The sequence below is a fragment of the Falco punctatus genome (assembly GCF_963210335.1).
Source record: "Falco punctatus genome assembly, chromosome: 1".
Classification (NCBI taxonomy): Eukaryota; Metazoa; Chordata; class Aves; order Falconiformes; family Falconidae; genus Falco; species Falco punctatus.
In genome coordinates, this window is record NC_137580.1 from 96,771,446 (window position 1) to 96,793,160 (window position 21,715).

The 21,715-nt window shown below is 52.8% G+C and overlaps 1 protein-coding gene across 15 annotated transcripts in view; it reads right to left on the reverse strand.

The window, feature by feature from the left end:
* NCOR2 (nuclear receptor corepressor 2) overlaps window positions 1-21,715 on the reverse strand; it is a 252,056-nt gene that overhangs the window by 81,676 nt on the left and 148,665 nt on the right. For 11 of the 15 annotated variants that reach the window (XM_080369504.1, XM_080369496.1, XM_080369507.1 and 8 more), the window contains 4 exons: window positions 9,967-10,033; window positions 4,783-4,970; window positions 3,383-3,479; window positions 778-956 (listed from right to left, as the gene is read on the reverse strand). In XM_080369504.1, coding sequence (XP_080225630.1) covers window positions 778-956; window positions 3,383-3,479; window positions 4,783-4,970; window positions 9,967-10,033 — 531 coding nt within the window. The remainder of the gene's footprint in view (window positions 1-777; window positions 957-3,382; window positions 3,480-4,782; window positions 4,971-9,966; window positions 10,034-21,715) is intronic. The other 4 variants (XM_080369506.1, XM_080369500.1, XM_080369505.1 and 1 more) reach the window with 3 other exon arrangements.

Genomic DNA, 21,715 nt, shown 5'->3' on the forward strand with positions numbered 1-21,715 from the left:
GGGGCACCAAGGATGCTCTGGTCCTCCACGCAAACACACCTGAGCTATGAGATACAGGGGAGCCTGGATGTGAGACTGAGCTGGGACTCACAGCTTGGCTGACAGCACAGTGGTACCCAGGGAAGGGATCAGCAGTCCCTCAAGTGATCTCAGTTGATAAAGTGAAGCTGTTCCCAAGTAGTGTTTGCAAACAGGAGAAAGCATTGCAGCCAGAGTTTGCATGTGTCCGATGTGGGAATGCATCCAGGGAAACAGCAGCTGGTGGCAAATCCTGCAGACGGCAGGATGGAGTGCTGAGGGATGGGCACCAGCTGGAAGCTGCAGCCTGAGGGGGTCTATATGGCGCGGGGCTGGATGCTGATGGCCCTGAGAATCCCCCTGGACACACAGTGCCCAAAGGACAGCATGTAAATTCAAAATGTAACAGTGCATGGAGCATTGGGTTTCACTGGTGTTATCCTTAAACTGGCTGGTTCAACTGGGGATGCCGAAGCAGAAAAACTTCCAGTTCTCACCCTGTCACAAGCAGTGGTTCCCACACTTCTGTGGGCAGGCACCACCCCCCAACCACACAGAAAGGCCTGAGGTTCCTGTGCAGGTGCATCACCTTGTGCCCAGGCCCAAGGCAACACAGCAACTGTGGCTGCATCCCTGGGGGGCAAGGCAAGCCCTTGGGAAACTGATGCCTTAGCGTGCTGGGGTCCCAGCCAAAGCACCGCACAGGTCCTGTCCGCGCTTCCCCAGGGCTGCACAGCGAGAGGTGTGGGATACACTCACTTTTCCCGGAAGGTCTCCTTCTCCTGCTCACTCCACATGTTCATCACCTGCCGGTCCTTGTAGACCTTCATGGGGTCATCCATGAGGCCGTTCATGTTGATGAATTTGATGCGCTGCTGGTCGGCATCGTAGAGCATGGGCGGGATGACGGCGAGCTGGCGCATCTGCTTCTCCAGGTTCTTTGGGGAAAACAGAGAGAACAGTTGGTCAGCACCATGGGCCCGCGGGAACCGAAGGGGACAGATGTTCAAGAGGAAAGGACAGGCGGAGGAACAGAAGAATTCAAAAGCGAGCACTAGACAGCTTTATTGCTAGAGTAATTGTAAATTAAATGCTGAAAGAGGCTATCGCTGTCAGCCAGGAAACAATTAATCTTTCATTTTGAAATAAAAGGCCTTAAGATACCACATGGAAATTTCTGACTTAAGCAAAATCGCTCTTGACCATGATGAGAGGCAAGTCAAAGCCACGGTGGCACAGGGAATGCAAACCCCTTCCCAGCCATCAAAGCTGTGGCCACATGGGGTTCGGCCCCCCCACCCCAAATTGCGAGGGAAGCGGATCAGCTCAGCAAAGCTTTCTGAAAGGGTGGGCAGAGGGAGACGTCGTGTTTCCCTTCCACGGGAAACCTTAGTATTTTTTCAGGCTTTAAATGTCACCACAATGGGGCCATCATTCCTTTCTTTCCTCTTACTGCAACACCCTGGGACATAATCTGATGCCTTTACTCCAGCCTGTTCATCCAGAGCCCTGGCTGCACACCAGGACAGGACAGACTGTTGCAAATACTTAAGGAAACCAGTGTGCCCAGAATGGCCAATGCGACAGACATCTCATAGGTGCTGTCCCCTGCCCAAATGCCAGGACTATGCCTTCAGCTGAGCTGCTGGTGGTCCTCTGGCACGGGTCTGCCTCGTAGGGATGCAGGGATGCTCTGGCCACCCTCTCTCATTGCTAGCAGCACCATCACTCTGAGTCCTCCCTGTCACCTGAAATGGCACTGGTCAGACACAAATTCCAACCCTTGACCCAGGAAGGCCAGGTCTCAAGTGCTGCTGTGTTAATTTCCAGCTAGATGCTGGTTCCTGGGAGAACAGTCATGTCCAATCCTTCCAGCAAGCAGCCAACCCAGCCCTGCCCAGCACCGCTCTGCTTCCCCACTACAACTGATCAGACCCAACCTCGTCTTCCCAAAACACAGCTCTCCACACAGACAAGGATGCTTCAACTCCCTTCATCACGCTCTCATCTGCACTAGGGCACCTCATGTTTAGCAGCTGGCTTCTTCAGATGCCCTGAGGGTGTCATCTCACTGTGGGAGGCTGGGGACAGCTTGCAGCCAGGGCATCGACCCTGAGTGCCACAGACTGCCCCGGCTGAAGGTGCGAGCCCTGGGCAGAGCCAGGGCAGGCAGGGAGGCAGCTGGCAGGAGCTGAGATCACACAGCCTCTGCTTTCGCCCCGCAGGGTCTGGGGGTGCTGAGCCGTGCAGATACAGCCCACCAGCGGGCAGCCAGACCTCTCCCCTCTCCAGCAATGCACCGGGGCAAAGAGCTGGCCCCCGCCAGCAGCGATGCTCCCCAGCTCTCACCTCCCTGCTCCATCCAGCCCTGTGGAAGGGCTGGGAGCTCTGAAGGTCTGCCTTTGAGACAAGCCAAGCTGCGCCTCGGGGCTCAGCAGAAGGCTGTCAGGGTGGAATTTAGCAGCACACTGTGCAGGAGGTTGGAGGCAACTGGCTAACGCTCCCCTTGGCCACGACCTCCGCAGAGCTGTATGTTTCCCTCTGCTCCTGAGATCCATGTCCTCTGGGTTGTTACCTTGACTGGCTAACAGCAAACTGCCCGGGACCCAGGGCAGGGAGCAAACGGCGGCGCACAGGCAGCAAACATCTCAGCTATTGCTGGGCAATGTCTGCTCTCCCCTCCCAAATGCAATCCATTCACTGCAGCTCGTCTCCGTGCCAAGAGAGTGGAACCCTTGTGAAACCAGATCCAAACGAAGCCAAGGTCACGGGGATGTTTCAAGATGAATGGAGCACTCCCAGAAGATGTGGGCCAACTGGCTCATGTACAAACCATTCATTCCATAGGATTCCCCTGTGTCAAGCCGCACAGCCCATTCAAACCAAAACGAAACAGAAAAACCCCTCCACCCGGCAGCCAGGGCGCCGGTTCCCTTCCCACCTCCACTTCCAGTTTAAACCAACAGCCAGGAGGGGTTTGTGGGGTGCTCCCCGGGCTGAGCAGCGTGCTGGGGTTTCAGGTCCTTAAGAGGCAGCTGGATGCCAATAAACACTACCCACCAGCCGCCAGCTCCTGGGGCACTTTGCGCCGTGTTCTGCTCCTGCAGAACCATTGCACAGCTCCATTACGTCTCTCAGGTGGCTGGAAAGATGCTGCTGGGTGTTAAATGAACACCTCACTTTGGATCCTGTCCAGAAAGCGTATTAGGCATCATGGCAACCTCCCCAGCCTCAGCGTGGCCTGAAGTTAGTGGGATTTAGTATTGGATTTCACCGTGGGAGCTGGCAGTACTCTCCTCCTGCCTTCCTCAGAGAAGAGCAAAGTGAGGGGTAAAAAGAAGGAGAAAGGACAACCCAGTCTCACCTCTTGTTCTGAGAGCCCGTCGATGATTTCTGACACCTCGTGCTCGCTGCGTGCAGCTGACATGGAGAGCCCGCCACTGCCCCTCTGTCCTACCCTGCTGGGAAAGGGCAGTCAAACACTCAAACACTGCCGCTCCACGTCATAACCAGCAAACCACATTCACGACGGCTCTGCTGTCCTCCTTGTTGGCCTCCGTAATGGTGTTCTCCCCACATCCCACCCAGGCCACCTCATCCCACGCTGTGTGAATGGCTCCTGCTGCAGCCCTGTGGGCTCTGACAGCACTTATTCCTGCCTGGAGAGCACTGTCCCCTGTGTCCCCTGGCTCGACAGCCTCAAACCACCTTCCTCACCTGTGCCAGCTTCCAGGATCGCTACAATAGAAGGACATTTCATACCCAACCATACTCTCCCCCGTATTTTCTCCTGTTCATGGCACCACAGCAATGGCATAAAGGTGTCAGTGCTGTACCACCACATCTGGTTTGCAAATGCTGCAGGAACTTTGAAATCAAAACCAGCCACCGACATCTATCCCCCCCAACATCACCCAGCGTAACTGCCACATGCCCCAAAGAATTAAAACTTTTCTTTTTAAGCAGGTCAAAAATGAAAACATTTCTCAGTACCATTTCTCCCCTTCTCTTTCAGAAAAAATAAGGACACTGATCAGGAAATTTGGACCCATCCAGCTGTTAGCAGGGCACAAGGATAGGATGCTGGCAGAAGGGTTTGGGTTCTGCACGCATCAGGTGGCCCTGTGCTGAAATGGGAAGGACAGGGAGTTTTTAGCAAGAGGGGTGGAGATCATGACATCGTGTCACCTCCTGGCAGGAAACAATGTGACCTCAGTTGCACTTCCAATGAGGAGGAGAAAATGGACAGGGGATGGGAGAGGCAGGGGACCTCCCTCTCAGTGAGACATTTTGCTCCCTTCGTATCATTTGTGGTCATTCCTAGAACCTCTGCAGATGTTTCTTCACCCTGCCCATGCTCTGATCAAAGCATGCGTATGTATTAAATCATCAGCATCACCAAATGCATCTGCAAGTCTCATACATCTTAATTTGGGCCCACCAGTAAGGCAGTAATTAGTGCCATCCCGCCAGGCAGCCGGCACAAGGGAGCTGCACCTTGCTGGGAGGTGGCCAGCCAGGAGATCAGCAGCAGAGGGGAGGCAACAACCACATTCCTGACATTTTTCCTTCTCTCTTAGCTCTGTGCTGAGCCACCCTGGGGAAAAAGTAGCACAGCTGCTCCTTTGCTGGCTTCTGCCTTTGACTAGAAGGGGAGAAAAGGGACTGAGAGCCATCCCAGCCCACTCCTCCCACAACCAAATCCCACATCCATCCCCAAAGAAAAAAGAAAGGCTGTCCGATACCAGCTCAGCCCCTTCCTACCGCTTCTCCTCTAACCTCTGCATGCGCTCTTGCAGTTCCCGCTGCTTCCGGATCTCCGGGAATTGCTTCTCATAGTATTCCCGCACTTTGCTCTCTTTGGCACGGCGCCGGGGGTTATTTTCAATGCGCTCCACTTTTTTTTCCCAGGCCTCCATCAGCTGGTCATAGCGCTGGCAAAATTTCTGTTCCTGAAAGGGCAGAGGGAGAGAGGGAGCTCAGACGTGCCCAGGAAGGGCAGCTCCTCCAGGCCTGTCCCTCAATGGCTGCTCAGGCACAGCGTGACTCAAGTCGCTTAGAGAAAGAGAGTTCATTAGGACGTGGATACGCGCCAGGGTCTGGGACCAACCCAAAGGGAAATTCTCAAAACAGGCCATTGGGTGCCCTCAGGCTTCTCCCCTCCAGACCCAACGTCTCCGGTGAAGCTGGGACTCTCACCCAGTAGGGCTCTGCCCACCCACCGCACCTTCTGCTGAGCACCCTCCAGCACCTGGGGCGATGGGTTCAGCAACCGAAGCCCCAGTGCCAGGGAGGGAGCCCTGCTCCAACACCGCTGGCCACGCACGAAGAGCGCAAGTCACCTGCCTGAGGCCACTAAGCCAGAAGGGATGAAGCACAGCCTTGGGAGGGGACACAGGAGGGCAGCAGGGCACGCAGGGGCTTGCTGAGGTACCCGTAGCCAGGCACCCCTTCCTCCACCGTGCTGGAAAGCAGAAGTATTTTTCCAGCTGCTGCTCCCCCTTTTTGGGCCAGGAGTGGGATAAGCATGTCCCCACTGATGGCAAACCCCGAAACACAGCACTGCAAGGGGTTTCCATGCCGTGTCCCCCTGGGTGACATCCTTGTGGCCCACCCACACAGGTCCAGCACTGCACTTCACCCCCACTATTTATGGGATCAGCCTGGTAACTGCAGAATGCCCATGGACAGGCGAGGTCCACACCGAGAAGATGCCCAGCCACGGTCCCCGATGGCTGCAGTTACAGGAGTGATGGCACCCAGCCTCACATGAAAGCAGCTGGGTGACCAGAGGGGCTTTTAAGGTTTTGTTTTGAGTGAAACAAATGCATTCTAGGTCCCAAATGAGGAAGAGAAAGCAGATGTCGCTCTGCAAAATAATCAATGGCAAAACCCCAGGTCACCTCCCGTCCCCCATGCTGCTTTCCAGAACAGGCAGCGCAGCACCAGTATCGGTACCGCAGCAGACACAGGGGCAATCCAGATGTTAAAGAAAAAAAATTTCATCTCTTGCCATGGCCACCTCACAACTGGAGGGAAATCCAAGGCTGTAGGGCTTCCCAGATGTGCTTTGCTCTCGTCTTGCTTGCTCTCAGCCACCAAGAAAAAAAAAGGGGGGCAGAAATCAAAAAAAAAAAAAAAAAAAGAACAAAAAAAAAAGGCAACAAACTGATGGGAACACCTGCTTCCTGGTCAGGAGGCAGCTGGGTTCCCCAGCAGCTCTGTGGCTTGTCACTGGTGCCAGGCACCCGCAGCAACCTGCAGCCAGTGTCACACTGATGCTGGCACATGGGTTTGGTCCAGCCATCCCAACCTGGCAGTAACCCAAGTGCAGCGAAGTGTCTGTGATCCTTGATGCCTTTTGGAGGCACCTCAGCAATGGTGCGGGGCGGACAAAGCACCTCAAACCCTGCAGCTGATGCACACTAACACTCCTCCCCACAAATAAATTAATTCCAATTTGCACACCTGGAGCCAGAAGGTTTCCCACCCGCATAGACGCAAAGGAGACACTTGGGTTTTGGCAGGAGCTAAAGGAAATGGCTGTAGGATGAAAGCGAGGAATGAGAAGAAAAATAGAAATGCCCTAGAAGCCACCAAGGGGAATCTTGTGCTACGGGCAATGAGCTATAGGTAATGCCAACAGACCACGGCAGCTCGGAGAAATCACAGCTGCTGCGTTTTTAACCCTCCTGAAGCGATGCTATCAGCCCCCCGAACACGAGCTCCCACCCTGCCAACAAATCTGCTACGTCCTCCTGCTTTCAGAGCATCGCATTTGGGAAAAAGCTATAAATACCCCACAAAGTTTATCAAGCCTCAGCACTGGGAGGCAGCTGGTGCCCTATGCTGTGTGCCAGCCCACAGCGGGGGGGTGGGGTGGGGGAGGGCAGCCCAGCACGAGGGCTCGGTCTGGTGAGAAGCTTTGAGGCTTTGAAATGTTTTTATTCCCCATGGGAATGAGCCGGTGCTGGGTCCCCGCATCGCCACCACCTAGCAGAGCCACCTGGCACAACTGCCAGGCTGTTTCATAGCCAGCGGCGCAGCTCTTTTTCTTCCTTTTCCTCCACTCTTTGGGATAACTCCATGAAAGCTTTATCCAGAATTCCTCTTTTAAGGAACCGGTATTTGCAGATGGAAAAAGCAACATCAATCGCACTGCTGATTGCCCCAGCAGCTCATATCCTGGCAGCGGGGCAGGCAGCACCAAAGCTCCCCGCTCACCCCACTCAGCCCTCTAGAGCACAGCTTTGCTGTGGACCAGCTGAGCACCTCTGACTTGCATCTCCTTTCTTAAAGCCCCTTCCCACCATGGAGCAGAGAGACCCTTCCTGCCACACAAGCTTCAAACCCCACCACAGCAGGCTGGTCTGCAGCATCCCCGTCTAGTGTGTTTTGGTTCCGCTGGGATACATGCTCCCGCAATCCTCTGCCATCCTTCAAGAGCCAAGATCACAAGCACCTCACAGCACTTTGCATTTCTCAGATCTTCACAGCCCAATCACCAGGAGAAGCTACTGGTCAGGCACTCCAGGAGCAGAAGCGTCTATTCCTTATTCAAGCATCCTCTGAGCAGTTTTAAGGAAGCGTGTCCATTCCTGAGCAACCATCTGCGCCGGCTTTTAGCATCAGTGCTTCCTCTGCTCCCCTTCCCGGCTGGGCTCACCAGCCCATCAGCCCCTCAATCACACAAGTGATGGCAAGCCAAATCGGACTTGACATGCATATCTAAAAATGGATGAATAGTAACGCCGCCGTAGCAGCTGAAGGCAGTTGTAGGCTGTGCCAAGCCCAAGCCCTCCCGCAGCCCACGCTCTCGCAGCTCCAGGGAGCGGAGCAGCTCTTCGGAAGGGAGGGGAAGAGCCAAGGTGACAGGAGGAACCAGTCCAACTCCTATGCAAGCCCCACGGTTTTCTTTCCCTGACTGATGGAGATAAACCTCTTAAGGCCAGAACAGCCCTTTTCACCCTTCTCCCTCTGCAGCATGACCCCTCTGATGGCAATTCAATGTCTTCTGCTGTGCCACCCTGGGTGGAGGCAGGAGGAAGCCCTGGGACCCTCTGATGGGGCTCTCGGGGCTGGACCCTGCAGGGACCGAGCTCTGACCCTGCTCCAGCCAGCCCTGGGCAGTGACAATACCTCAGAAAGTAAGAGAGTCAGAAAGAAATGCAGGCACATAGATGGGCTTTGCTAAAAATAGGGTCTGCTACAAAATAGGCAGAAAAATAGCTAAGCGTACCCATTTTGCAAACAGAATCAGCAAATGCATTCACTTTGCAAATTCAGCAACCGTATGTTGCCTATTTTGTAGAATAGGCAAAATGCTTCCCTAAACTGAAAAATCCCCTTTCAAGGACACTGAATAAACCGGCTGGCAGAAATTCACCTATTTTGCATGACAGGCGACTTTACTGCAAGCCATATTTTAGGAACCGTGTTCTTGCAGCCTAATTAAACCTTTTCCCCCAGCTCCTTGATACTCACAACAGAATGACTCACTCTAGACTTAGCACAGTAACCAGCCGTTTCCACCAGAAAGCAGCTCCTGGGCACTTCCCTTCTGGTTTCAATAAAACCACACAATGCTTTGCAATCCCTGTTTTGCAGAAGGGAATATCGATCCACTTCCCACAACTGCCCCAGCCCTCAGCTGCAGCAGGCGAGGTGCCCCGAGAAGCACCCGACTGTTGCACTGGAGGTGTAAGCCCTGTAGCCCCCTGCTAGAAACCTGGAAGAAATTTTATCATCGAAAAGATTAAAAAACCACGTGTTTGGACACAAATGGGAGACGCAGTCGTCCCTTGGAGCGCAAGATCTGTGGCTTCTGGAAGACTGCTACAAAATGGAGGGGGAAAATGAAGCACAGGACAGAAAAGGAACATGCCTTTATTCACCAGAAATAAGAAAATAATTCAATTGCTGGCTCAGAAATGCCTGTATCGAAAGCTACTTCTAAAGGCAGAGCCTTCAAACCACTTCCCAGGCTCATTATTTTGAATTTTTTCTGACAATTCCTCCCAGCTGCAGCACTTCTGCCCAAAACCAGCACCAAAGACACTGGGAAAACCTGCCCCACTGGCAGCTTAAGATGCTAATGCCAACACCTGAGCCTGCCCCAGGAAAGAGACACCAAGTCAGACCCTGGTATTTACATCTTCCACGTAAAACACAGAGCCCTGTGCTGTGAGCTGAATCGCCCTTCACAGACACCGCAAAACCCACCTTCCCCCTGGGGGCTGTTGGCTGCTCCTGGCATTGCCCCTTCTATGCTGGTTTCGCCTCCCATTAGCTCCCGCCAGCAGCTCCTGCAGGCAACTGTCAGTGCTGAAAACCTGTAAATTCTGTAAATCCCACATGAACTTTCTCCTCTATTTACTAGGAACTTGCTCCAAATACCTTTGAAGCCACATAATAACCCCCACCTTGCCCCTTGCCTTAGCAAGAACCATCTCCTCGAAGGACACTGGAACTACCTTGCAGGCGAAGCTGCCCAGAAACAAACTGGTGCAGGGCTTGGTTTTTGCTTTAAACCACAAATCCTCAAACATCGCTCTGTGGTCAGCTGGAAGGAGTCAGATCAGTCTTCAGAACATTTACTGGAAGCAGAGTCAGCTTGTTTCACACCTCTCTTAGGGTTCAATTACTCACAGAATAGACATTTACGTTGTGAATAGGCTCTCTGAGATCAGTGAAGGGCTCCGCTGCGATCAAGCCAAGCCCACGTGTTTGCTCTGCAGGGGGTGCTTGCGGAAGGAGGTGCTGCCTGCAGCAGGATCAGGGACCTCTCCTTTACGTCCAAGTTATTTTAAGCGTAAGAGATGCCACAGCAACGCACCAAGCAAAGTACTGAGCACCAGCACCTCTCCGCTAGAAAATGTCCTTTCCTCTCTCACGTAATAAATTATGCTGCTTTATACATATAAAATAAGGTGTAAGGGAATCACTTACCCACTGTTTGCGAGCATGATTTCTCCTCTTAAAGTACAAAATTAACTTTTTCCGCATTGCCTGGTTTCTGTAAAGAAAAAACAAAAAACAGATCCAATCAACGAGGCGGCTAAAATCCAAAGCCGGGCTCTCCCCACTCCCAGCTGCTGTGCTCGCAGCACAGTTTCCACCTTAACTTGGAACTGCATCAACTTCACAGCAGCAAATGCAGTTATCTGGGGACCTCGCACCCGCTTAAAGACCAACAAACCCTTCAGCACAAGGAACTTCACCTGCATCTGCTGGTACAAGCAGGACTAAGGTTGAAAACCAAATTCAGAAACTCCCGGTTTTGCAAACGTTCACTGTGTGCTCAGCACTGACCGTGGGCAGACGTTCACCTCCGCATTTACCAACAGGTCAGGCTGTTTCTTGATTATTTTTACATTTTAAGCTGCAAAAACCCAACAGGGTGCTGAGAGCTGGGGGGCTCAGGCCAAGCTCTGCATGGCAGGAGGTGGCTCCCCCCAGCACCCCCGAGCAGAGGCCACCCTGAGTCGCCCCAGTCCCCAGGGCCAGCAGTGATGGAGCTCCCAGCACACACACACACATGCTGCCCAGGGTTTATTCACCCCCCGGCTCAGAGGTGCTGATAAGGGGGCAGGACTTCGGCAGGGCTGGCAGCACATATCTCCGAACCTCTTGCTTTGTTGGAGCCCTGCCTAACAAAGCTGCAAACCAACCAGCCAGGAAAGTTCAGCCACTTGCAGAATCAGGACCCACAAGAGAAACTAGCCACTGCAACCACAACCACCCCAGCGTCTGCCCAGACACCCCCCTGCTTTCTTCTTCTTTCTACTTTCTAAAGACAGCATGAAATAATTGCTCAAAGAGAAGCAGCACCAAAGCAGTCAGGAGTTGGAAAGGCTGCACGAGCTCCCAGAGTCCGCACGAACCTGAGCGCTGAGCTCCTGCAGTCATTCCTGTTACTAATACAGCAATAAAATCTCTAGGTAAAAGGTAGAGACCAGGGGCAAAGGAGTTTCCTTAAGTCTTTTATCCCGATTAAAGGCAGAGCTGCAGTGTGTAATTACTGATCAGGGGCTTAACAGCCTCATGTAGGCATGTTCTGCAGGGTTTTAGCAGAATGAAAAGACACCCTTGCTGCTTCCTCATCGCCTTCCCTGCCTAGCTAATGCGGAAGGGAGAAAACACCCTCCTCCCAGTAAATCCCTAAAGCTAACCAGCAGCAAATGAGACTGGCTGGGAAGGGGCAGAAGGTCCAGCTCACCTAGAGGGAGCACTGGCAGCGGAGTGACTAAATTAGGGATGGAGGGCATTGCAGAAAGTACCAGAATTTATCACTTTTTAAAACTCTCCTTGCTACACCACTAAAGCTCGACTGGCACGTACAGGGACGGGCAGCGATCCCACAGCAAGTGCAGCCCTGGGCAGCCCGGGTCCCTCCAGCCCACCACCCGGCTGCCCCTCTGCTCCAGCAGCATGCCGGGGGACCCCAGCCCCAGCCAGCGGCACCGCAGTAATACTGCCACCCGATAATTAGCAGGTTAATTTAGGACAACAATTCCTTGGGGTGGGGGTGTCTTCAACTGCCACTATCTCCAGGATCATGAATGGAAAGGCAGCAGGACTTGGGACAGGGATGATTTCTTCTCCAGCACAGCAGAGCCACAGTCAGCTTTGTGGCTTTTTTTTTTTTAGTTTGCCAAGGAAGAAAAATAGAGCCTGATTCTTGGTCCTAATAGTACCATTCAAATTTTGTAACTTCTGTTTTCCCCCCTCAGTTAGTTACCAGAGGTATGGGATACAGGCAAGTCCCTGTATCCTGCCTGAGCTGCACGAAATCTTCCCTTTGCCTTGAACGCTTTGGTGCAAAAATAGACCTTGATTCTCAAGGCAGCACTAGCCAGCGGCGCTCCTAACTCCTCCGACGGATGGAACACACCAGCTACTGGCTGGGAACAGACTCCAGCATCCCCAGCTGAAGCCACACAGCCCCAAATCCCCAAAACACACTTCCAGTTCCCGGCAGCATCAGCGGAAGGCAGAGCATGGGGCTGAAGGCTCCTGCAGAGCAGGCGCTTGGATCCACAAAGGGTTTCTGAGCAAGGGCTTGGATATCAAGCCACGTCCTTTGATTCTGTTTCAGAAATCAAAGTGGCATTGATCATCGGAGGAGGAAAAAATCTAATAAATCCAAAGCACAGGGCACTTTCTCCCTTTGCTCTTTTTTGATGGCATGTTTACAAAGGACTTGGCTGTTGTTCTGGGCTGCACTGCAAAGACCAGAGGCCACCTCATTAGCTATATTAATAAACATTGCTGCCAAAGGCTTCTCCCTGCTGGATCACACAACGCCACTGTCTTTTGTTTCTGCCTGTGTTGCACCCACCGAGGAGCCTCAGAGGGCTGCAAGCAGCTGGCTGAGCTAAACCTCACCACTCCCTTTTGTGCAAACAGCATTCACCTGCCTTAAAAATCAGGGAAACTGAGGCACAGGGCTGCAGTGACATCTGCCCTCTTGTGCAAGGAGGAAGGCATGAAAAACGAGCAGTGGGCTGGGCTGGGCTGTGCTGCCTGCTCCGCAGCATCCGTCTCGGGGCTGGAGGCGAGGTCCAGCCAGCAGCATTCAGCCCCCTACTCACCAGGCCCCCCTCTGCTCACCCACAGGTTCCTGCCCGCCCGAGCCCCAGCTCCCCCTGTGCTCCCACATCCCTTCGCATCCCACACGGTGAGCTTCTGTCACCAGCTCTAGCACGGCGTGGCACCACAGCGGGCAGCAAATCCCCCCGCAGAGACCCTACTGAGACCCCCTCGGACAGACGCCCTCCCAAGGCTTCAGCGAACCAGCTCCGACAGGAGGCTGTGCCCAAAAGACACGTTCCCGTTGTCTGTTTATTCCAATCCTGATGGAAACTCTAACACTGGGAAACCGCTGGGGTGATGCTAACGATAACCATGCGCCAGGGGTCACGGATTAGCCCTCTGGGGCCAGCACAGCTGAATCAACCCTTGCCCTCCCCACGCCAGCCTGGGTGACATCCAGGAGCGACGCTACGACACGCTGCTGCTGGATCTGCTGCACAAGTTAGCAGGCAACAGGAGAGTAAATGAAGAAAATTAACAGCTCTTACGCAGCTGATGGGTTGCCTTGAGTTTTGCATCATGGCTGACCTTGAAAATGCTAATACAGGCAAAGACTTAATGGCTTCGCAGCTGCAAAAATCAGGAATGCCTTGAAAGCCAGTGTATGTTTACCACCATCAAGGCTGAAGTAATCAAAGAGTGAAAGGATTAAAAACAACAACAAACCCCCCTCATGCCCTAAATGTTTTTGCCTTTTTTTTTTTTTTTTTTTTTTTTTTGCATAAGGTCAGCCTTTCAAAGGTTAATACAATCTTGGTAAATATAAATAGGCTTCACAGTTTATCTTGCTACGTGTACCACTGTTACTTAGAAACCATTTGCAGCGAGGTTAATTCAGGCCAGGCGTCTCCAAAGCACACGCTGTGCTCCCTGGGCAAATCCCAGAGCCAAGCACAACGCTGCGGCACCGGCGGGAAGGTCCGGGCTGTCTGCTGGGAACCTCGCACAGAAATAACCACCCACCCTAGGGCAGCACACGGGAAAGGTCGCTCCTGCCAGGCGCCAGCCCTCCTTCATCATCCTCCTCGGCAGCCTGAATCCTCGCAGCTCCCTGCCTGCGGTTTGCTGGGGCAGAAGAAAGGCGTCGGGGCTGGAGACCTGAAGGGCACAGCCTCCATGGGGTGAGGATGAAGGAATCGGGCAGTTCACAGGCAGGAGCGGAGGCTCCTCAGATAAAGCAACAGTGACTCTTGTGGACAGCTCGAAGTATTGCCGGGCTGGCACACCACGCACCACCCGGGTCGGGAGGACACGGGTGTCCCACACCGCTGCTACGGCGGGGCAGGCTGGGATGGACCCAGCGAGACATGGAGCCTGCCCGGCTTCTGGCAAGTGGTGGTCGAGGGCTGCCAGATGGCACATCCCCGTCCTTGTGGTCAACAATCCATCTAAGCACTGCCTGAGCCCGTCTGCATTTCTGCCCTCCCCATGGCCATGGGCTCCATAGCTCCCTGGTGTACCCGTGGGGGAAGACCTTTCTGGTGGGCTCACAGCTTCATGTAACATCCCTCAATGGCTGCAGTGCCATGGTCAATACACATTTCCCACCTGCCTACTTCAGTGTAGTCCCAGTCTAACGCTTCCCTCAAAGGCAGCTCTTCTCCAAGGCGAGGACACCATGTCCAGTGACCTCCTCCATGCCTTTGGTCACCAGAGGAGCTTTTCCTGCACCTTCTCTGAAGGCAGCAGGGAAATCAACCAGCACAGGTCATGCAACCACCACAGCCTGCTCCACAGAGACAATGACCTGGTGAGCTTCTGCGGACCCCAGGTACCGAGCCACCTCCAGCCAGCCCCGACAAGGAGGGCTCCCGGCCACTGCTCTGCAAATGCCTGAAGGATTCCTGTCCTTGTTGCTGGTGAACCAACCCGGTAATGATCTCCTTCCACTATCCCTGCAAGGGGAACATAAGCCGAACCTGCTGCCAAGGCTGGGGGTGATCCGGGGGCTTTTCCACATCAGAGGCCCGTCTGTTTGGAGCCCAGGGTGGCAGAGGCTCTCAGGAACAGCAGGTCCCCTGCTTTAGGGGGCAGGGAGCAACTGGACAAATGCAGCAAGAGCCCTAGTACCAGGCACCAGTCTGAAATGGGGCACGACCCAGGTGGGGAGCCTGGGGTGGCCCCACCAGTGCCCAGCCCTTCCCCACAAGCACTGGCAGGCAGGGAGAGAAAACAGATCAACCAAGGTAAACTAAAAACTGAAATTTGACATTTGATTGTCACCTGCCACCAGCACAGGAAGCAGGATTCAAACACTATCTGTAAGTTTGGGTGTGATTCTGCAAGAGCTTTTTTTCCCTGCATAACTGATGCTCACCCCACAGTCCCACTGACCTAACTGGGGAGCCCCACACCATCCCCTAAACCACCGAGTGAAACATCTCCCGCTCCCAGCAAAGCCAAGGGAGCCCTGTGGGAGCAGCCGCTTCCACCTTAACTGGCTCGGCGCAAGGTTGGTTTTGGTTTTGGGCTTTCACAATGGAGCCAGTCAAGGAGAGAACCCGTAACTCTGACTTTTGAGTCACTTGGCTCGCGTCCACACGAAGGACTTGGCTCCGATCCTTCCGGAGGCTGCAATCTTAAAAGGATGTGCGCGCCTGCCTGCGTGTTGGCGCTGCTGAGGACGCACATGTGGACGCGGCCAAAGCCCTGGGGTAAGGCTCCCAGGGACACAAAGAGCCGATGCACTGCCGCACACCTGGCCCAGCCCGCCTGCAGAGACCTTCAGCGGGTGCAAGACGAGATGAAAGGAAGTTCGCTATTTGATCAAAACTAATCAGGGGTATTTCATTACACAGGAACGTCTTTCATCAAACAGCCAGTGCAAACAAAGTCGGGCTCAAGCCTGCAAAGAGCAAGGGGAAGGAGGCAGCAAGCAGCTGGCAAAGCCATTGTGCAGCCAGATCGATGGTGCAGGCGAGGGTCGGAAACGGAGGAGCCTCCTGGCAATCCCAGCGAACAAAGCGCTGCCAGCGAGGCCGAAGATCTGCGAACCACGGGAACCAAGGAGCACAGGCAGAACGCTCCAAGGTGAAACGAGCCAAGAAGCAACACAGAGCATACAGGAACGGCTGTGTCCCCCCAGGTACGCCTGCTCCTACGCATTGCTGCTGCCAGGACCCCCATTCCCTACCGCTCCAGCTGCAAGACACCCTGCAGAGAGGGCAGGGAGCAGGTCATGCTGTTCGTGGGTCACTGCACTCATGCATTTGCTTGCTCTGAAATGGCTGGAGCACAGAGCTCCAGCTGGCAACACACTGCAACCTATTAACCCCAAGGCAGGGCACGTTCCTGGAAAGCCAGCTGTTCAGAGCAGTTCCATTGCAATATTCAGAAACTCTTTTCTGGGGAAGAAAAGCGAAACAGATCTGTAGATAATATTCCCCTGGAGCCCTTGAGCATTGGGATGGATTAACCCACCCCCCCCAGCACCATTAAGGCCTCTGAGAACGGAGTGGTGGAGGTTCGTAACTCTGGATGTACAAGGCAGGCAGGCTGTCTTTGTGCCCAGAAACAACACTCAAGAAAAAGACGCTTCTCAAATCATCCTCTGCAAGTCCAAAATGCATTCAGCTTCCAAGGGTCCAAAGTCATCACTGGAATTCATGTTTGCACCGTTAATTCACCTGGTGGCTCACCCGCTGAGGCCAATGAGACGCTTGTGCTCCAAGGAGGAGATGCCTTGGCAAGCAGGGGTGCCCTGTTACCAGAGCCTGCCCTGGCCAGACCCCAGCACAACCTGTCAAGGTCCCCACAGTGCCACCTCCTTGCAAAGATGTTCCCACTGAGATGCTCAAGCAACTCCCTTGGGCAGCAATTACATCCACGGTTCTTAACAACAGATGGGAAGTTCATGCCCATCTCATTTAGGACCTCACTTAGGACCAAAATGAGACAAGGGCAAGTGCAGAAGCACTTCTGGCCAACGGTCAGGCACCCGTCCGGCACGTCTGCCTTCCCCTGGAGCCCAAGCTGGAAGTGCAAGACCAGGTGTTGCAGGACAGTCCACTCAAAACCAGCATTGGGCTTTTCACTGGTGAGAGAAAGCAGCAGAAGGTTGCAGCCTGTGTCTCCATCATTTAGTAATTCATCACAAGGTAATACTTCTGCCCCAGTGCATGCCAACAGAGAATAAAAGAGATGAGAAACCTTGAATGGGATGAGCAGGGAGCTGCTAGGTGAATTTCTAATGAGGAAAATGTCTACAAGCCCTAATAAAAAGACCTGAAAGAGAATGCATTAGTAATGACAGGGTTTTGGAAGAGCATTTGTGTTACATGTCAGGCTTCAACTATGAATTCCGAGGCAATCCAGTGCTACTAAACCCCCTTAACAGCCAGTAATGAAAAGATGACTTAAATTTTCCAAAGTGACAGGTGATTTAGAAAGCCATAGTTAGATTTTCAGAGGAAATCTGTTCTGCTCTTGGGGGGCAGGGGGGAGGCATTTGGGAAAGAAAAAGATATTCAGAAACCCCTAAACCTCGGAAAATCCTGACTTCAGATTTTGATTCTAAAGAGGCAAAATGTCGTGTCCCCCCATCAAAAATCAAAAAAAATCTATCAGCTGCAGACAACAACCCTGATGTGCAAATAACAGCACACACAGCTTTCCTGAGGCTGGATCTGGACACACAAGAAAACCAGAATCACACCGAGCTCTTGATCTGTTCTAACTGTACACACAGACCCTGGTCCTCCAGCACCCCCCCAGCATCTCAAGGGGATGCAGCCTGGCATCACCCCACCCCTGCTGAATTCCAGCGTAAAAGCAAGGAGATGCTCTTGAAGGGAAGGTTTGAAGCAAACCTGGTGAACAGCACCTTGCACGTACTCACCTTGGGCTTTTCAGTTTTCCTTTTGTGTGCTTTTTCGAGGCTCAGCAGCTCGCATTTTGCTTTCAAACACAAATCCCACAGACTATGATTTCAAGATGACTGCTTTGGGAAAGGGGGGAGGAGAGTCCTACTGGGCTGTTTTTCAGGGCTGACCGAGCAGGAAGCTCCTGCCGTAGAGATGAAGGGCCCCTCGGAGAATCTCTCACCAGGTAGAGCAGGTAATTGATCCTGCTCATGTGAACATCTTGTCATTTTTCAAACACTTCGAGGAAAGAGGGTTAGTATCTTTGGTGCCAGCGTCTGGAGAATACACGAAATCACTACCAGGGCCACGGCAGGAAGAGCAGCTCTGCTCCTCTTGCATTCCAGCCGGCAAAACACTGGAATAAGAGACCTAGACCAGATGCACTGGTGCTTAACTGGTGCACAAGCCGGCGTCCTCTGCATTTGTCACTGTATGTCTGTAAAATCTTAAAAAAAAGGGTCTTGACAACCTCCTCAGCTGATGCAGAAACATTCACGTGGCCTCCAGTTGTGTTTGCAATGCATCTTGAAGAAACCTGTCGGCCCGTGGCAAAGCCAAAAAATTCACATCTTGAAGAAGAGTAAGGACCAAGCTAGCTAGGGGAGCAAAGCCACCCCATCCCTACAGAAATGAGGGCACAAACCACTGCTCTCTCCTCTCTCGAGAAAGCGGCAGAGCCCTTCCCTCCAACAAAGCAGGTTCAAACAGAAAGGACACGGTCCCATCAAAGGTAGGTCAAGTGTTCGTCACAAACCACTCGGCGGTGCCTCAGCTCGGGCAGCAGATGTAGCATACAAAATTAACCATGTTTGCTCGAAGCCTGCACTCACAGGTGAGCCAAAGGGACCCCAGCAGACGGGTAACAGAGCACAGCCAGGCGGCTAAATAGGCCTTAAAAGCTTTTGAAGCTGCAAACACTGGAATGAACTGGGGCATGAAATTAATTTTAACTGTACTGAATAGGAGACAGGCCATAAAACTCCATGAAAATAAGAGACCGGTAACATTTCAGTAAGAGAAATCCTCCCCGTAACTCCCCAGTCAGCTCTATTAGCATAAGTGACTCATCCCAACTGAAAAGCAAAGCAAACAAGCAGGAAGAATTAAACTAGTGTTGCAAGGCAGAGTATTGCTGTAGAGAAATCGAGGAATCCTGGCTTTGTGATATCAAATGCTTTCCCACTGACACTGGCAAACATTCAACTGAGAGAAAAAAAACCACCCTAGGAAATAACATATATTAAAAAAAAAAAAGTATTTGTGAATTGTAACAGCCTGGCCACCCTGCTGTGCCCCAGGTACGAGGCTCCAAAGCAGCTTCACACAGGAGCAGTTTCTATTTAGCACAACAGAGCCAGCACGCAAGGAGGTTTTGCGGACACAATCACAAACCGAGACGATTTTCCAGCAACCTGCCAAAAGGCTTTTTATCATGCCTAAATCTGCATCAGGTGAAGTTGGTCAGAAGAATCTGCATCCAATTACACCTTCGCAATATACAACCTGCGGTGTCCTGGCAGCTGTCCTGGGGCTCTGGTGCATCTGGCTGATGTCTCCCAGCACCCTGAGGATTTACTCCATCTCCTACCAAAACAGCTGCCTCCAGGCTACAGAGCAGAAGATGCTCTTCCAGAGCAGAAAGGCACAAACATATTAAGAACGAGGAAAGAACATGAAAAATACCTTCCAGTGCAGCACATAGAGAAGGTGTAGGCAGGATTTGAACATCCAAGCATAACTTGGTCAATCTTTTCCTCTCGGTCAAAGGACCTGAATTATTTGCTTGGAAGAATCACTGAAATCTTGATTTTGTATCTGCCTTCCAAGTGCCCAAATGTCCTTTAACGTGCAGTAGGGACACAAGAGATGGGAGAGCTGGACACACCAATTTCTCTGCACGTCCATTGACAAGCAGCAAAGCTCAGACCCCATGACCTCCAAGTCAGGCCCACAGTCAAAAGCAGCAAACATCAGGAGCCCAGCTCGCCTGAGGGCCTTTTGCTGACCTCGATCTGTAAACACGCTCGGCTGGCATCAATAACCAGCCGAAGGCAACTAATTGTGAGGCTTCTGGAAGGAGGAGATGGCAGCTTTTCATTATAACGTGTGGTTTCCTTCCCACACCTTTGAAGCATTAATCATAGTGAACATTAACCCCAAGCCCACCTGCTCTAACCTCTCCTGGGTCTGTCGCTGCCCCTGCTGCAGCCGCCCGGGAGGACTGCCCAGGCTTGGGACAACCCCAGGGATGCCAGCGAAAGAAGGATGGAGAGGAGTGCCTGCTCTGACAGCATGGGAAGCTGGCTTGGCAGGGCTTCACATTTCATCGCCGGTTTCACTCCTGACCTGCGCAGTCAGGTCCCTCTTGTTTGCGCCCGTCTTCCAGGCAGCAGCCGAGGACAGGAAATCATTTAAATCACAGGAAAATGTGATCACAAACCCACAAATATTGGCAGGGGAACGGAGAGTGGGTGAAGTATCTGGATCTACTTTTAACTCGTTCTTGCAAGGCCAAAACTAGCAATCAGCTTGAAATCGCCACCTTCGGTGCCCAGCTTGTGATGGCTGTGGAGCCCTTCCAGAGAAGGGGGGGGGGGGGGGTCAGGGGACCCCAAGGGACAGTGACTGCTATGTGCCACCAGTGCCAGAGGTGAGTCATAGCCAGCAAGGGGGAGGGCATGTCTTGAGCCCCCATCTGATACCACAACAAGGTGCTTTATCAGTCGCCAACCCCCTGAACCGACAGCAGAACAGATTCCAAAAGCAGGTGCTGCTTGTGGGGAGCGCAGACCCCCTGCCAGGCAGGCACCACCGCGTTGCCCAAGAGGATCATCATCACCTAACTTCATTAGCCCTGCCTTGCATGAGCGAACTGGAAGGGGTGGCTCTGGGTTTATTTGCCTTTTTTTTTTTTTTTTTTACATCTTTGCAGCTAGAAAAGCACACCTGAGAGGTGTGCTGCCCGCTCCTCGGAGCTGCCTGTGCTGGCAGCGTGTCCACAGAAAGCAATGGCCGGAGGGCTGGAATGACAGAGACCCCGGCCAAAGCACACACAGGCCAAAATCCCGGTGGGTCCTTGCCCAAGGCTCACGGCAGCGTCTGCCAAGCTTGAATGAGCAGGGGTAAATGCATCGCCAACACAAGGCACAACAGAAACATCTGGAAGCAAAGAGCTATTGGGATTTCTGAGCTGCAGGAAAAGCCATCAATTCCCACTGCCTTCTCTGCCTGCTTGCCCTCCCCCCGCACCCCCCCAAGAGAAGATGCTCCCCTGCCCCAGCAGCGCCCGGTACAGCAGCGAGCACCCAAACACGACCCTTGCATTCTGTGTGCCAGTGCCCACTGAGGCTGCTCGGTGACCCGCTGAGCCTGGGGGGAACCGGAGAGCTCGGGGGGGGGGGGGGGACGACGGACAACGACACTCCAGGGTTTGAATGCTTTACAGTGAGCGCATCGCCTGGATGACACCGGAGGCCTTGGGTGGAGCAGGAACACAGCAGGGCCGGGCAATGAGCCACAGGGTCACATCACGAAACCCTCCTCCCTGCTGCCACCGTTGGGGGACAGAGAGCACCTGAGCACCGCCAGGGTCTACCAGGCTCCCCTGCAGCACAGCTGAGCAGAAGTACATTAACTCTTTCCCTATAATCCCCCTGGCATCAATTAACACACCACTGAAAAGCAAAATATTATTAGCTTTTGTTAATAGATTATTAAAGATGATTATTGCCAGCTGACCAAGCCCGTACCAAAACAGACACGCTGCAGGCAGCTCAGAGCAATCGCTGGCTGATTCAAGGCAGATAAAAGTTTCAGATCTGGTTTGACTATTTATGTTTCCAACAATAATCACAATTATCGCTATTCTCATTATCTGTTCTATTTCTTCTATGTTCAGGAACTCACTGTAGTTATTAAATGCAGGTTGATGATTAAATCGTGTATCAAGGTGATAAGTCAAATTAGATGATTGCCAAGTCTCAGTAAGTATCTTTGAAACAACCAGTTGTTATTAGACATTCAAGAGGTGCTTCACAAAAATCTAATTGTAATTGCAACTTTTCATTTTACCTCATCTTTCTCACACACAAACACACATGCACGCATGCCAGCAGCTGATTTTGTACTTCAGGATGCATGAAACACAGCAGAAAGCACCCAAAGGTAAGTGCTCTCTGGGAAAATGCCAAGAGATTGGCCAGGACCCATGTCCACCCCTTCCCCCACCCTGAGAGAAATCA